General features: G+C 51.5%; 6 protein-coding genes across 6 annotated transcripts; 3 read left to right on the top strand and 3 right to left on the bottom strand.

Annotated features, from left to right (window-relative positions):
- Positions 1–662: 662 nt before the first annotated feature.
- GGS23DRAFT_31853 (uncharacterized protein) lies at positions 663–3,572 on the top strand. The gene is made up of 3 exons (XM_051512865.1): positions 663–1,034; positions 1,094–1,230; positions 1,293–3,572. Exons 1-3 carry the CDS (start codon positions 937–939, stop codon positions 3,365–3,367), a joined length of 2,310 nt encoding a protein of 769 aa, XP_051377171.1. The 5' UTR covers positions 663–936; the 3' UTR covers positions 3,368–3,572.
- A 1,064-nt stretch (positions 3,573–4,636) lies between these two features.
- Positions 4,637–7,217, bottom strand: GGS23DRAFT_31752 (Sec1-like protein). Its single transcript, XM_051512858.1, has 5 exons — positions 7,078–7,217; positions 6,947–6,984; positions 6,789–6,876; positions 6,385–6,734; positions 4,637–6,316 (listed from the first exon to the last, which is right to left on the bottom strand). The coding sequence occupies exons 1-5, from the start codon at positions 7,109–7,111 to the stop codon at positions 4,652–4,654; spliced, it is 2,175 nt and encodes a 724-aa protein (XP_051377170.1). The 5' UTR covers positions 7,112–7,217; the 3' UTR covers positions 4,637–4,651.
- Positions 6,712–7,645, bottom strand: GGS23DRAFT_545658 (uncharacterized protein). Its single transcript, XM_051514991.1, has 3 exons — positions 7,078–7,645; positions 6,947–6,984; positions 6,712–6,818 (listed from the first exon to the last, which is right to left on the bottom strand). The coding sequence occupies exon 1, from the start codon at positions 7,552–7,554 to the stop codon at positions 7,324–7,326; it is 231 nt and encodes a 76-aa protein (XP_051377169.1). The 5' UTR covers positions 7,555–7,645; the 3' UTR covers positions 6,712–6,818; positions 6,947–6,984; positions 7,078–7,323.
- A 224-nt stretch (positions 7,646–7,869) lies between these two features.
- Positions 7,870–9,848, top strand: GGS23DRAFT_545657 (short chain dehydrogenase/ reductase). The gene has a single exon (XM_051514990.1). It carries the CDS (start codon positions 8,077–8,079, stop codon positions 9,334–9,336), a length of 1,260 nt encoding a protein of 419 aa, XP_051377168.1. The 5' UTR covers positions 7,870–8,076; the 3' UTR covers positions 9,337–9,848.
- Positions 9,849–10,647: 799 nt separating this feature from the next.
- Positions 10,648–11,851, bottom strand: GGS23DRAFT_31733 (synaptobrevin). The gene is made up of 2 exons (XM_051512854.1): positions 11,610–11,851; positions 10,648–11,545 (listed from the first exon to the last, which is right to left on the bottom strand). The coding sequence occupies exons 1-2, from the start codon at positions 11,645–11,647 to the stop codon at positions 10,867–10,869; spliced, it is 717 nt and encodes a 238-aa protein (XP_051377167.1). The 5' UTR covers positions 11,648–11,851; the 3' UTR covers positions 10,648–10,866.
- Positions 11,852–12,235: 384 nt separating this feature from the next.
- Positions 12,236–15,167, top strand: GGS23DRAFT_545654 (P-loop containing nucleoside triphosphate hydrolase protein). The gene is made up of 2 exons (XM_051514989.1): positions 12,236–12,556; positions 12,603–15,167. The coding sequence occupies exons 1-2, from the start codon at positions 12,458–12,460 to the stop codon at positions 14,943–14,945; spliced, it is 2,442 nt and encodes an 813-aa protein (XP_051377166.1). The 5' UTR covers positions 12,236–12,457; the 3' UTR covers positions 14,946–15,167.
- Positions 15,168–15,207: the final 40 nt, after the last annotated feature.

Here is a 15,207-nt window from a genome sequence, read left to right as displayed (position 1 = left end):
AATATTTATATATTATATATATATATATATATAAAGTAAAATATTAATAATAATACTTATTTACTTTATAAAGTATATAATTTTTAAAAAGTAGGTAAGAATATATATGTATAGTAATATTTTTAAGTAGAGAGATTTTCTAACTACTAACCTTTTATTAAATCTGTCCGTCTTAGGTACCCATGTACCTATAGTATGTTATGCTGCACACAGACCGCACACCGCGCCTATTGACATCGGCCTACCTAACTTATCTAAAAAGGTACCCTTCTCTCAACCTAAGAACTTCTACCTAACCACCACCACACCGCAGCACTATTTCGACACAGCCAACACAACAATAAGATACGAGGCAACCCTTCCGCACGACAGGTTATTCCTCCACTAGCTAACCCCCAAAGCGCGCCTTGGAAAGGGACACTGCTAGGTTACCTACCTATTGACCCCGTGTATATCAATACATCGCCGATACATCACTGTCCCTCGCTCCGATCAGGATAGCTGTCGCCTCCTCTTCTTCCTCAATATCGCCATCCTCCTCGTCTCCGGATCGGTCGACTTCTCGCTGAACAGCCAACAATATTATACCCCCATTCCTATCCTAATTCCATCCCGATCCCGCTGTGGCCATCGGTTTACTCCTGGGTCCTGAGTTCCACCCTCGTAAATCAACCACGCCGGTAAAAATCTCTTCCGCCTCACACAAATCATTCTACCACCCCGCACACGACAAGGCAACTCTCAGCGGACCTTATCGGCCGGCCTCATCTCATCGCACCTACTTGGTCCAACCCGGCGCTTACCACCCGTGTCCGCTCTACCCCGCCCAACACTTGCCGCGTCCACCTAGTTAGTACGCGGGCCTTGTCCACCATTCACACCACCATCCAGCGCTTTTCAGAATCATAGCCGGCTCGTACCAACCCTTCAGATGCTATGGCAAGACGATACCCGGTAGACGTGCTAGTGTTTCTGCGCGAGTCTCCCTTGTGTGTCAAACCAAGCACGCTCCCCCCTGCGGAAGAATGGATGGGGTACGTTATAGCTGAACCAGAAGAATAGGGCTTGCCCACATGCTAATGCAAACCCGTAGATTGCCACCCGAGACTTTTCGCACTAGCCAGCCAAATAAGCCCACGACAGACAGGAGTAGAACTGGCGACAATCCCCTACTTGACTCAAACAATCGTCGGGCGGGGGTTGACAGACACGTGTCCCGGAACCCTTCCAGTATGTTTTCATCGTGTCGCGACTTTTCTCGTCCTCGACCCCTCTAACCCAAAGTTCTCTAGACCCCGAGGATATAGTTCTCGGGCCTCCTCGGACTACGTTTACCTCCGCCATACTCTCCAGGAGCGGGAAGCCTTTCGACGGTGACAAAGCTTTGAAAGACGTCGATACTCGAGATCGTTTCTCTTTCCGTGCCAGAAATGGCGATGCAGATAACTCCGAGCGTCTCCGTGACCGCGAACGAGACCGTGACGGGCGTACCGGTTTCCGTCGCCGTGGCGATGCAGATCAGGATAACGATGGTTGGAGCACGGTGAAACCTCGCAAGAGCTTTGGTCACGAAGGTGCGGAGCGTTTTCACGGCCGTATGGGTGACCGACCTGACCGGTTTGGGGGAGATCGTCGACCACGGGAGCAGGAGGACCGCGATAACGGTGATCGGCCGCGCCGTAATTTTGGCGAGTTCAGTAAAGAAAAAGAGGGAGATGATGGTGAGAAACCTCGTAGGAATGGTTTGAACAGAAACAGAACAGACCAACCCTGGATACGGGATAATAATGACGCCCCCCCGCCACGCGAGCGATTCGATCGATCGAAAAGTTGGAGAGAAAGGACCAGCGATGATCATCAGGGCGAAGCCGCCCACGACAAGCCGAGGGAGAGAGTGCTTGACCGACGGTGGGATAGAGACCGGGAACAACGGCAAGAACGCGAGCCTGAATGGCTCGACGAACCAGCCGAGGATCAGCCTCAAGCGCACACCCGCGAGGACTTCGAGAAGTTCATGGAAAACATGAAAGCAGGTAAGAATTCTGCTAAAGCCGAAGTGGCTCCTGCAGAGGTGTCCGCGCCGCCGCCGGAGAAGATCGACGTCGAAAAGACGACAGCTAAACCCGCACCTACTATCGACATGGGCCCAGATAAATTCTTTGCTGCATTTGCCCAGACTTCGAATGTAGAAACGCCGGGTGCCGCCGGCGAAACGACTAAGGAGACCGCCGTTCCCGCGGTAAAGCCAAAATCCGGCTCTAGGTTCCAGAATTTCTTCTCCTCTCAAGAGGAATCCCGCCGCCAGGTCGAGTCCCCCCCTGTCGTCGCCAGTGCTCCGCCAATGGGCGAGGGTAACCCGCTCTTAGCCATGGCCGGCGCACAGAACGATACAGCGGAGAAGGTCGCGTTTCAAGCACTATTGCAAAAGCTTCAGAAGCAGACGCTTCAGGCCTCCACACCTCCGCCTGGTGGGTTCTCGGAGCCCCCTCCTAGTCATGCAATTGCCTCGCCCGTTTCCTTCCAGCCATACGGGCAGGAACGTCGTGAGGAGCCTCTCGCCCGTGTCCCTGTGCAAAGTCAAGATATACACACATCCAGACCACATCTGAACCCGCAGTTCGCCGGGGTGCGCTCCGAGCAGCAGATGCTCCACGACCTTATTGGCCAGCGGCATGCCAGCCAAGGTCAAGGCGCGGGACGCTCTGATCAACCGTCAGGCCGAAACAGCAACAGCAACGCCGAGTTTCTCATGACCCTTATGCAGAGTTCCCGGGCAGCACCCGAAACTCGGGGGAACGAGCAACTCTCCATGAGAATGCCTCAGCCCTCTCGGCCAGCACAAATTCTTCCAACACCAGACCGGGACATTGATTATCAGCACGAGCGCAACGCTTCTTTACAGCATCAAGCCGGCCGCTCCGTGGCCCTACCCAGCTTTTTCGACGAAGCCCCAGCGCACCGCCGGGAACAGGAGACTCGTCCTCAGCAGCCCACCCAGATTCTCCAGCGACAAGGACCTCCGGGCTTAGATCAGATGCATCCTAGTGCATGGATGCAAAATAACGGGCAGCAGCTGCCTCCTCCAGGACGCCCCATGATACCACCACCCGGCTTGGCTGGGAATCCCCGCAACGGCCCTATACCCGGGGGCTTTCCCCCGAGCTTTCCCATGGGCGGGTTTCCTCCCGAAGGAATGGCCGGCCTGCCGCGCAACATGGGTCCGCCTCCGGGATTCTTCGGCGGCCCACCCCCACCTGGATTTATACCACCTGGAATCGGAGGCTACCAGGGAGGACCAGAGAGCTTAACATTTGGCTTCGATCACCGCGGTATGCCTCCTCCACCAGGTGCTTTCCGCCGAAACTGAGACGACGTCGATTCCAACTATATCGATCGAGCAAGCTGTGTCCTAACCATATTCATGCATGGGCGTGGTTGGCAGGGCTTGATACGCCAAATTAAGGCTTGGTGAAGAATACCTCTGGTCGCTGTAGCTGGAAGCTAGTTGTGTACTGGTAGCATCGTGCTGTACTTGAGGATTTAGGGAAACGCAGGGAAAAGCAAGGTAATCCTGTATCTCTTCCGTCGGATGAGGACGGGGGACTAGCTCGAGTTTTGTATGAACGGAAAACCCTCCTTTGCTCGCCACGGATTGGTCAGAAGGAAATTGTCCGCCCCCCTGAGCATCAAAACAGGACGGGGGATTCTCCAGCCGGCTCGCAACACAAGGGTTCTACAACAACTTTTACATTCCGAGCAACGGCGTAAGCAAGTAGATGAATGCCCATTTTGTTATTTTTTTTATACCGGAGAGTTGCAATGAGCAGTTACCTCTCCCCTCAGCGTTAAGCCCACGCACTCTCTCTCTTTACCCCTTCCCGCTGGTGTGGCAGAGCTTATTGGCCCTTGTCTTTAGACATCCATCCACTTACCCACGGTCGACCTTGGGCGAAAGGAGCAAAGATGCCCGTCAGCCGCTTGCTGGCTTACTCCCCACACCGTCAACGTCACTTCGCTATTCGTACGTGTGGTTGCTTTCCCGATGAGTACGATCAGAGATATGCACGGCTCGGCCTCAGCTTCCTCCGCGAGGATATGATGGTCGACAGGTGCGAAAATAGAGATAGGATGTAGAAAGTGGGTGAGCAGCGGGGTGCCGTATTACTGTAATGCTAAGTTCTCTCCGCCAACCTCTAGCTTCTATCCTCTAACCCCCAACACGGAACACCCCCGACATCCAGAAAAGACGGGGGTTTAAGAAACTACAAGGAGGCTGGCCTAGTTCCATCCCGGTCACTGTTCCGATCTCCCCTCTAGTTAGGACTGCCTACCTAGGTAGCTAGTGTTCCCGAGTACACTTAGAAGCTCTTCGAAAATGGACTTTGGCGTATGCCCAGCAACATGCATAGATAATTAGGATGGGTTTGTTTATTTATAGGATCTTTCCGTGACATATGCCTCGCCTCTTTCCCCTCCTTACTCCCCGGCATGCAGAGCATATCCCTTCTATTATGCATGGAACGAATCAACATAACACGACCCAAAACAGCTCTACTTCGAAGGAGCCGAGCCGCAAAAGGAGCCAGGCTCTCTCTCCCCCTTCCCTCAAACGCCATGCCTAATCACTTGGAGGCACTCGCGTCCAAATTATCTAGCGCATGTCGTCCTTCTTCTTGATCCCGAAAATATTGCGTTTCTTCTTTTCCTTCTCCAGCTTATGCGGCTTGCCTCCGGTAGATATGTCGCTTGCATTGGACGGTTTGGAGCTATGAAGCGACATGGTGCTCATCGCTTGCGCGGGTGGGGTGTGAGATTGGCCGCCACCTACTCTTGGCCCACTGGGCAAGCCGCCCGGCGGTGGTACCCGTCCTGGTAGCCCTTGAGGTGCGCCCGGTGGCGGGCGTGGCCCACCTGACAGCGCCGGCGGGGCGGTCGCAGGTGGAGTAGGCCGCTCGAAGAGGTGCGCTGGCGCTGTTGGGGGAGGTCTCTCCATAGGGATATCGAGACGTCTCTTGTCCACGCTCAAGTCGCCCACCTGTCGTACGAACAACTGTGGGGAGAGCATATGACTAGTCGCCAGGAAGACGTCTCGGTTCATCGACGCACTAACTTCGTAGCATGCGCGCGATTCCGAGAAGGTCGCCCCGCCAGCCATGAAGACAATGATGCGCTGTCGGTTATCTACGACGCGCCTACCGGCCCCAGCCCAACTAGGTTTCGCTGCTCGAAGGGAGCCTTGCCCTATGAGGGCATCCTCATTGGGGTCGAGCGGTGGCTTGACGTAGGGAAACGATGTTTGATCCAAAGTTCCTCTACACAGATGCTCCAACATATGCTTAACGGCGGGGTTGAATCGAGACATGTAACTATCCTCGGAAATAGTAGTCTTGGTATCGACGGGGAAGAGGGGAGGATTTTCCCTGCGAGGATCCTTGAGGCCTTGAGTTGTGCGGCCACCAAGCAATTCTAGACTGGCGATAATCTCGGCATCCTGGGGTGGCAAGGACGCATGGGCAAGGAGCCTCTTGATATCTTCGAGGATGACTCCCCCCCGATAGAGGAGGTACATGATGATGAGGCGGAGGCGGTCCGACTGGGCCACAGCATCATCGTCCAACAGCCGGACAACTGTATCTAGCACATTCTTCGGTTTTCTGTTGTCTTCGTCGAGGCCAGTCGCCATGTCTTGTTCTATGGATGACATGTCGGCCAGCTTATGGTGTTGGAAGATATTCATACACTCTTGCGCCATGGTGAGGTGCAGCGAGTAGGCTTCCTTCATCTCTTGGAACTGCGGTAGGCCCGCCATCATATCCTTGATTGCATTCAGGCTAGTGGTGTCGCTGTTTGCATTGGTAAAATGTGGGTTCTCATCGAGGAACTTCTGGAAGTCTCCCATCAACTTATCGATGGTATCCTTCATGTGCCTATGCCGATTGTCTACCCATACCTTGTCTTTGTCGGTGAGCTCCATATCCTTCTCTTCAGCATCAGGCGATCCCTCGTTTACCGTCATATGGAATGTCGTCTTGTTTCCGTCCTGGATCGGAAGTAGGTCGTGTGCCATTGCTTGATATGTAAACTCGTGGAGCAGTGGTGCCATCAAATCCATCGATCTATCCGTCACTATGAGGACACCTTGCGGCCGGGAACTCTGCGGCGGGAAGCTAGGGTTGAATTGCGCATATTCGTCCAACTCCTCCGAGACGAACCGGGCGAGATGCGAGGATAGCACACTAGCCTCGTGTATTGGGTTTTTGGGTCGGTAGTAACGAACCTTGGGGTGCTCACCAAGGGTGATGCAAAGATTGGTGATCTGTCGTTCTCGAGCGTCAGCACGTGGTCACTAGTCAGGCGGTTCTCACAGCACTGATCGGCGCAAACCTTCTGAGCCAAGTCTTGCATGTGCTTTCTTATAAGTCCATTGCAAGCTGGGTGGTATAGGATTGGGAAGCTCCATGGATCCCTGAAAGTGACGAGGTTCGATTCGCGGGGGAAAAAGTCGATAGAGAGGGTTTCAAACCCCGCCAATTGCTGCTTTGCTGGTCCAAAGCCGTCTATCCGCCTCCTCAACTGAGGGTCGAGTACCGTGGTCCAAACCAGGAAGCTCTTCCGGTATCTTCGTCGTTCAAGATCGGCCATGAGGCAGTCTACGATGTGCGGCCGGGGTGATAAAATATATATAGCGTCCATGGTCTGATTGATCTCCCTCCGGTCCTCGATGCGTTCGATATCTGCAGCACTTCTTTCAGCCACTGTGTCCGAGACAGGACGCACCCGAGACGTACTCGCAACATTGTGATTGAGGATGTCATCTTCTTTGGCGACATTGTCAATTAGTTTCTTAGAATCGGCATCGACAACCAAAATTTTCCACTACACGCAAGGGCCCCGTATCAGTACGGCAGACTGGAGGCGCATCACGGAGAAGACGGTCACGACTCACATCGCCAGCGGTGATGCGTTTAACGGTGTTTATGAAAACTATATGCATACAGGAGGGCATCGTTAGTGACGTAACACAGATTAGCAGCCTGAAAGCGGCTCAGGTAGCCTCGTGAGATGGGAAGCTCTTACTGTCGTGTTGTTCTTGAATTACAGACACCCCCATGTTGGCTCTTAGCCGGGAGGCAAGCGCCCGTTATGTATGAATATACGTAGTATCACACTGGTTCCGGGTGAATGTAAAGGCGGGAGAAGAGTTCAATATAATGTGCCCGGTTGGCTGATCGATCAGTTAGTTTCTTGCTTGCTTGCCTGATGGACGTGTATTTCGTAGGTAAGTTCATATGCGTGGGCGGGTATTGGAATCCCTAAGGTTGTTCAGGGACCGGCATAACGTGGTTGGAGGTTGACTACGCGCGGAGGGCCCAGCGAATGGCCACGAGCGGCCGTCAAGGGGGTTTTGTCGACGTCGTGTGTAATGCGTTGTGTTGTACTGGAAGTGCAGGGGATTGCAAGACCCAATTGTTGATTGTTGATGAACGCATTGCAATCTGTCAATCGTAAAGCAAAGCAGGTAAAAAGCCGGCCAAGGAGACGGCGAGAATGCATTTGATTGGGCAAAGAGGCGGAACTATGAGTATGTAGGGACCCGGTTCCTAGCGGGGCTTCAGGGCGCCAATCAGCTACCGATGGCCCTCCTTCTTATACCTACATTAATTAAACAACTAGTCTTTATTTAAAATAAAAACTAGTAAATAAGTATTTATTAAAAATAAGTATTAAATAAAGATTCCTATTATTTTTTTTAAATTAAATATTATGATTTTATATATGATAATCTTTTTTAAAAATTTAAATATCTAATTTATAATTAATATATGTACTAGTATAGTAAAGTAATAATTATATATTTTAATTTATCTCCCTGTATGATATCATAATAACGTAGAACCTCGGCCATGACTTAAATAGCTTTACTAAGCACAGCTTAGTCTCATCTCGAAAGGCAGCTTGTCTACGTACCTACAATATTCCACCCGGACGTTGAAGCTCTTATTTCGTTATTTCGTTTAAGCTGTGCACCGCAGCTTCCTCTCCCTCATCCCCGCCGCTTCTTGCGCTCTAGGCATTATGCCTCTTCCCTTTCTATACGACCTCGTCACAAATGGCCCTCCCAAGTGGCTACCCAGTTGGGCACGCGACCCGTGGACATTATTCGAAATTGGAGCCGCTGCCGGAATTATATACCTCTTGAAGGGATATTGTAGCGGAGCTACCTGCTTAGCCGAACGCAACATGCATGGGCGAGTTGTTATGATTACCGGCGGAACATCAGGCATAGGCGCTGCCACAGCTCGAGCATTGGCCCAACGGGGAGCACAAATCGTCCTTCTAACCCACCTTCCGCCGTCCAATCCGTTCCTAGCCGACTATATCGGAGAGTTGCGCGAGCAGACGAAGAACCAAATGATATATGCGGAACATGTCGACCTTTCCTCCTTGCTCAGCATCCGCCAGTTCGCCACGAAATGGATCGACAACGCACCCCCTCGGCGACTAGATATGATCATTCTGTGCGCCGTTACGGTGACACCTCCCGGGAAGGAGCGCGTTGAAACGTGCGAAGGGATTGAAGAAATGTGGATGGTTAATTACCTGGCCAACTTCCACCTCTTGGGTATATTAAGTCCAGCACTCCGTGCCCAGCCCTTCGATCGTGACGTGCGAATCATTCTTCCCACGTGTTCGTCTTACATCTCCTCCCCTCCGGTCAACGATGAGCTACCGAAGACGGCGTGGACGCCTGGAGCGGCCTACGCTAGAAGCAAGTTGGCGTTGATGATATTTGGTCGGGCCTTCCAGAAACATCTCAACGCCTATAAAAGGCCAGACCAACTGCCCATGAACGCCCGCGTTATATTCGTCGATCCTGGCTTCTCAAGAACACCGGGGACGCGTCGCTGGATGACACGTGGTTCCCTTTTGGGTCTCGCGGTCTACTTATTCACATATGTGCTATCCTGGATTTTCCTGAAGAGCTCGGAAATGGGGGCCCAATCTATTCTCTACGCCGCCATGGAGCCCGAGCTGCAGAGGGGCGCGGGTGGTAAGCTTATCAAAGAATGCATAGAGGTCGACTTCGCCAGGACAGACGTAAAGAGTGAAGAAATAGCAAAGAAATTGTGGGAGGCTAGCGACATGCTTATCATGAAGACTGAGAAAGAACATGCCGCCCTGAGAGCCTCAGAGAAGAAGGCGCAGGAACGAAAGGACCAAGAGGAGAAGGACACAGAACAAGCTCGGGAGATCGATGCGTTAGTAAGCACCATAAGGAAAGGGAAAGAGGAAGAAAATAAAACATCTCAGCGGAAGGGAAAGAAGGCTCGATAGGGTTATAACGAATCGATAGACGAATAGATAGCACTGGACTTCATCACCATCACCTTGTATCGTCCAAAGTGTGGCACTCGAGCATATGGTGGGGAGCCGGGGAAAGACTTGTGTCAAGGTGCCCTAGACGTCGGAGGATATCTTTGTTAAGCGTTTGATTGATATTCACCCGTATATAGACGCCTTCTTCGTCCCCCTCCCCTACCTTCACTTCTCCGACATACGTCTATGTGCCCGGCGTCCCTTTCCTAGACACTTCTGTGGGGCAGACCTCATGCCCAAGGCTCAATCCATATGCACATTCACGTTGGATCTGGAAATGCCGGGTATGATATAACCCCAAAACTAGAATGGGCCTTAAATTGGTCAAGTAGTCAATAAAACTTATTCTGGTATGGGTTGGCTCGATTCCCTGCCCTTAAGCGGAAGGAAAACACGGTGGAACAGGAGAGCCGACTCGAGCTGGATTCCCGAGTATTTGGGTCTTGGTGATTGCCCCTGCTCTTCCCCACACGATTCACAACCTCGGTTTAGAGGTTGCATCAAGTACATATACCTACCAGCGCACATGGTAATGGAGATACATTGCCTACCTCGCAGTACATACCTGTAGGTAGGCTTCCATCTTACCTGCTTCAAATTCCACCACAATCCGGCTAGACTTGCTGCTATACTCCCACCCAGTCAAGGCAACAAGACGATTCTCAATTCTAGGTTGTCCAAGGCTCCTAAACATCACAATCTCCGGTAGCGCGTATTTGATGCCTCGTTTTTTTAACCCTTCGTCCCGCTATTGACGTTGCCTCCAATGCCGGTGCAAGTACCGACATCGACCCCGGCATTTCGCTTCTTGCCACCTCCTGGCTACGCGTCGCGGCCGGCTCCTCTCGTCGCTACGCCGGCCGCTTGTACGACACCCCAGGCAGCGGTGAGAGACACATCGTGTCTACACCCCGTGTTCTTCACCGAAAGGCTCCGAAGGTCGCTGTTAGTACCTCATGCCGCTACGATAGCTACGAGCCCCGTAGCCCACGGCTACATCTATTACGATCCATATAGGAGAACAAATGGGGCTACGCCGGCTATGTTATGAAGATGGGCACTTATTTTCACGGGTTGGTGAGCGCACCCCAAGCCAGCGAGCGAGCCCGGCGGGTTCTGTGGAGAGGCCGCAATTAAGTACTCAAGGCTCGACCACGCTTGCAGTAGGAAGGGACGGCAAGGTTAGCAACCAGTCTACGGCACTACTGAAATTCGGTGCTAGTTTGTAGAGCACTTTCTCAAGGGTTGGAGTGCAAAGTTGCATGTATATACACAGGACACAAAAGCATAATATATATATATATATATATTTCCGGTATCGACCTCACTAAACTTGGGTATCAACGCCAAAGGAAATAAACAGTACCAAGTTGCTGTTCTCCTTATCAGCTTGTTCTGAACGCCCCTCAAATTAATACAACCACCCAGCGTGAATACGGGCTCGCTTTTTGCCGTCCCTCGAGTGTTGGGGAACCAAGACGACCATCCTCAACCCATGGCATTCCGGGCCGCAATCACGATTGCGACAACGATCAAGAGCAGTACTAGCGCGAGCAGTGCCATCAGTTTGACGTTCTTCCACCACATCTGCCGCTTCAGGCCGCGACTCCGAACCCTAAATTCGCGCGCGCTACCGCCCAGACGGTCTGTTTTGTCGACGAGGAGGTCTATGCGCTCGCCGCGCTCGAGTAGGCCTTCAATGTTGCGGGTCATGATGCCGCGCACGTCGTCGATCTCGCGTTGGACATTGGAGATGGCATCGTCGCGACCGCCGCTCGTGGTGCCGAACTCAACCATTACGTTTCGGAGTTCGGCATTAAAGCTGGCGGCGCCGTAATTGGGGATATCGGCGAAGTCGGCAGTCTCGGCGGGATGCTCATCGAAAAAACGCTTGCGGATCTCGAACAGGAACCCAAATGGCACGCGCCGCCCCAGCGACGACTCTGCGATCACAAGGAAGGTCAATCCGCCTGCAGACCGGTTATCAGGGTGCGCAGACGGTGCCTCGGATATGTAGTGGATGTAGTGCGAGCCATGTGTGTATGTGAGCTTCTGCGGGGAGTCGTGACTGATCTTAGGCAGGATGAGCGAGGCGAGAGACGACGTCTGCGACGAAGCTGAGGTGGTGCATTCAGACAGGATGGTAGTATGATGTGCGATGCACGAACTGCAGTTGTCAGCGATGCCAATTCATTGGTCTCCCGAATGGATTGAGATAGACCAAGACGCACTAGAGAAGTGGAGTTTGAGATGCTGAGGAAGATGCCATCGTGACTAGCTAGAGCGAATCTACTTGGTTTACAGAGTGCCGGGACGTGTCGGTAGGAAAAATGCTCGTCGCTCTTGATATCGGTACGGAAGAAAGAAATGTGAGAAGCGGGAGTTGATAGGATTAGGGAGAAGGAAACGTAGGAGGGAGTCGAAGCATAAACGTTGGCTTAGGTACGTGACGTAGGTACCTGCTTCCTATACTTCACATTAGAAGATGCCTCAGGCAAACAGCCAGGCATCCCCTCTAGGAGTATTACCATTTCCTAAAAAGATTACTATAGCTAAAAATATGTTCGTAGTTATACTAAAGTAAATTAAACTTAAAATGAAATATAAATAGAATATAAATATTATATAAATTCAGTAACTTTTTTTTAAAAAAGATAGAATATACTTTTTATATAATATTAAAATATAAATACTTATCTTATTATAATAATTATATTATAATACTTATGTTAAATTATAATAAAACCTATATAATTTTTTCTGTTATAATAAATTTATCCTTTGCGAAAGGACTTATTAATATTATATTATTAAAAGGTTATGCTTATACTGTGTTAGTATTATAGACATACTATCAATCGACCCCCCCTCCCCCTATAGTAGCCTCCTGAGGGTCTCAGGTCTCTAATGCCTGCCTTCGGATGCTCGACGTAAGCAAGCAAGCGGCGAAAATACAATGTTATCGATAAGGAATTTTTATTGCAGGCCAAAGTGATCTCCAAGTCCAACAAACCTTTACCTTCACAAGAGGGGATCAGAACTAACATGCATCCAGACTCCCTCGTCTCCTACCTATCCAATGCGGGCCTTTCTCAGAGCGAGACCGGCTAGTTCAAGCTGTACAGCTTTTGCATGCCGTCGAAATGCCTTCTCAACATCTAGCCTCAGGGCTCGTAAGGTGGGGCACCCCAGCTTCTCCCATACCCATTACTCACAATATACAGAAGTCCCGCCAGTCCAATGCGCCCAAGACCTTCAGCAGCGCTGGGTTCGAAAGGATCACCTCTGACCTCGCCTCCCGTTTGCAAGGTTCGGCCGACACCACCGGCACGAGCAAAGAAAGACACAGGACAGAGGCGACCAAGGCGTATGGCGTCTTCCGTCAGCTTTCCCTCAACAAATACGATCAATTGATGAGCGGATCAAGGGGTTGGGATGCTAGGAAAGAGGATTACATGGCATTCGGTGTCGAGACGCAGTTTGACTTCAACCGGGAGGTCAAATTATTCAGGAATTTAATTGAGAAAGCTTGCGACCTCGCTAGCGAACATCACGCCATATCGAAGAACGAAAATCCCCTCTTTGCGAAGTTACGTGGTGCTTTCGTCGAAGAGGATATTTATGGGCTCATCGCCGAGTTAACATACGGGTTTCAAACCTTCCTGATGCGCTCGAGATTTCCGAAAAATATTGCCGATACCCAGCGGGAGATCGCCGACTCCCGGTATCCGTGGGAATGGTTCCCCGCGACCAGGGCTTTACAGCGCACGATTCATATCCATGTTGGTCCAACGAACTCGGGGAAGACTTATAATGCCCTCAAGGCGCTAGAAGCAGCCAGATCTGGCATATACGCAGGTCCGCTCCGGTTATTAGCACACGAGGTCTACACGCGGTTCACGGCCAAGGGCAAGAAGTGTGCTTTGATCACCGGCGAAGAACAGCGCATTCCAGAGGACGAGGATAATTTTTTCCGCAGCTGCACGGTCGAGATGACCCCTCTCAATTTGCCGGTGGATGTTGCCGTTATCGACGAGATCCAAATGATCGGCGACTCCGAAAGAGGCTGGGCTTGGACTCAAGCGTTCCTCGGTGTTCAGGCCAAGGAGGTTCACCTCTGTGGCGAAACACGCGCCGTAGACTTGATAAAGTCTCTTTGCGCTACTATAGGCGACAAGTGTATCGTCCATGAGTACGAGAGGCTCAGTCCGCTGCAGACAATGGATAGAAGCCTAAATGGGGATCTCCGGAACCTGCAAAAGGGCGATGCCGTGATCACGTTTTCGAGGGTCGGCATACACGCGTTGAAAAAGGAGATAGAAAAGGAGACCGGGCGCCGATGTGCTATGGTCTACGGATCATTGCCCCCCGAAACACGCGCCCAGCAGGCTGCATACTTCAATGACCCCAAGAGCGGTTATGATTTTCTCGTTGCCAGCGATGCCATCGGTATGGGTCTTAACCTAGAGATAAGGCGAGTTGTCTTTGAGCAAACACACAAACGTACGAGAACTGGCTATCGAATCATGACGACCTCGGAGCTCAAGCAGATCGGAGGCAGGGCTGGCCGTTACAAAACAGCTCGCCAAGACATTGAATCTCGGGCAGGATCAGGTTCTGACAATAAAAAAGGCACCGTGGAGTCCAAATCTAGGCCACCCGGGCTAGTGACGGCCCTGGAAGACGCCGATCTAGGCATTCTCCAGAGAGCATTTGATCGCGAAGCGGAACCCCTCAAAACAGCCGGCATACAACCACCGCCTTCTATGATAGAGCGATTCCACTCATATTTCCCTCCCAATACGCCCTTCAGCTATGTTGTGTCCCGTCTTCGAGATCTCGCCCAAATGTCTCCCAGGTTTCACATGTGCTTCTTGGGGGAGGTGCTAGCAGTTGCCGACTTAATCCAACCCTATCCCATGTCGGTTTACGACCGGTGCGTCTTTTTGAACGCCCCGGTGTCCCTAAGGGAGAGAAACGGCGCACAAGTACTGCAAGCCTTCGCAAGATGCGTTTCCAATATGGGAGGAGGCGATCTTCTCGATATCCCAGAGATCTCATTGGAGGTTCTCGACCTTTCTGCCGAAGATTTGGACATCACCAAAGCCGAGCACTTGCGAGAACTCGAAGCCCTCCACAAGACAATAACCCTCTACCTCTGGCTTACCTACCGATACTCCGGCGTTTTTCGTAGCCAAAGCCTAGCCTTCCACGTCAAGGAGTTGGTCGAGGACCGAATCAATACTCAACTCCTCCACCTTAATCTTACCGGAGCTAAGCGTAAGGCGAGAACGGATGCTATCAGGGCGCAAGCCTTACAATCTGAGCGTAAATTGAAGAGGGTGCTCGGCGAGGAAGATAAGGTGGACCCTCCTCAGCATGAATTGTCTGGTGCTTGGAACGAGGAGGGACACGAAGAGCCCCTATACGACCCCTCGGAACTAGAACCGGCTCCTCAATCGCCGCCCGTTCTAAAAGGGGCGCAAGGAAGACGCCATCACAAAGGCCATTCGCACATACACGAGCGAAGACATAGGCAGGACACAGATACTGCGGTGCAGATATGAAATGTAGAATAATGTACAATATACGTAGGGGCCAACCCCAAACTATGGCGGGCTCCCAGTTCCCTATAAGGAAATGCATCACAACTTCTCCAGAAAATATCCTGTCCTTCATGGCACACTAAGCTCCTTCGCTACCTACCCAGTCCCTCCTCCGGTCTCGTCTGCGAATTTCATTTTACAGAGGTGTCACGTAGAAGTTGAACCAGACTATATAAGTCTCCATACGCAAAGTCGTAAATGTAGGCGTCTACGTTTTACGCAA

This window comes from Durotheca rogersii, assembly GCF_024521655.1.
Source record: "Durotheca rogersii strain YMJ 92031201 chromosome Unknown GGS23scaffold_1, whole genome shotgun sequence".
In the NCBI taxonomy this organism is placed as follows: Eukaryota; Fungi; Ascomycota; class Sordariomycetes; order Xylariales; family Xylariaceae; genus Durotheca; species Durotheca rogersii.
The sequence above is the reverse complement of the archived record's forward strand: the minus strand, read 5'-3'. Positions and strand labels throughout refer to the sequence as shown.

Excerpts from the sequence above, each read along its gene's own strand:
- GGS23DRAFT_31853 (XM_051512865.1), top strand. The coding sequence starts at position 937 with ATGGCAAGACGATACCCGGTAGACGTGCTAGTGTTTCTGCGCGAGTCT. Across the intron at positions 1,035-1,093 it reads CCTGCGGAAGAATGGATGGG|ATTGCCACCCGAGACTTTTC; the intron begins GTACGTTATAGC and ends GCAAACCCGTAG. Across the intron at positions 1,231-1,292 it reads CGTGTCCCGGAACCCTTCCA|ACCCCGAGGATATAGTTCTC; the intron begins GTATGTTTTCAT and ends AAAGTTCTCTAG.
- GGS23DRAFT_31752 (XM_051512858.1), bottom strand. The coding sequence starts at position 7,111 with ATGGGGGTGTCTGTAATTCAAGAACAACACGACA. Across the intron at positions 6,735-6,788 it reads CCTCAATCACAATGTTGCGA|ATATCGAACGCATCGAGGAC; the intron begins GTACGTCTCGGG and ends GAAGTGCTGCAG. Across the intron at positions 6,317-6,384 it reads TGCAAGACTTGGCTCAGAAG|ATCACCAATCTTTGCATCAC; the intron begins GTTTGCGCCGAT and ends CGAGAACGACAG.
- GGS23DRAFT_545658 (XM_051514991.1), bottom strand. The coding sequence starts at position 7,554 with ATGCATTCTCGCCGTCTCCTTGGCCGGCTTTTTACCTGCTTTGCTTTA.
- GGS23DRAFT_545657 (XM_051514990.1), top strand. The coding sequence starts at position 8,077 with ATGCCTCTTCCCTTTCTATACGACCTCGTCACAAATGGCCCTCCCAAG.
- GGS23DRAFT_31733 (XM_051512854.1), bottom strand. The coding sequence starts at position 11,647 with ATGGCATCTTCCTCAGCATCTCAAACTCCACTTCTCTA. Across the intron at positions 11,546-11,609 it reads TCTCAAACTCCACTTCTCTA|TTCGTGCATCGCACATCATA; the intron begins GTGCGTCTTGGT and ends TGACAACTGCAG.
- GGS23DRAFT_545654 (XM_051514989.1), top strand. The coding sequence starts at position 12,458 with ATGCGGGCCTTTCTCAGAGCGAGACCGGCTAGTTCAAGCTGTACAGCT. Across the intron at positions 12,557-12,602 it reads CTAGCCTCAGGGCTCGTAAG|AAGTCCCGCCAGTCCAATGC; the intron begins GTGGGGCACCCC and ends CACAATATACAG.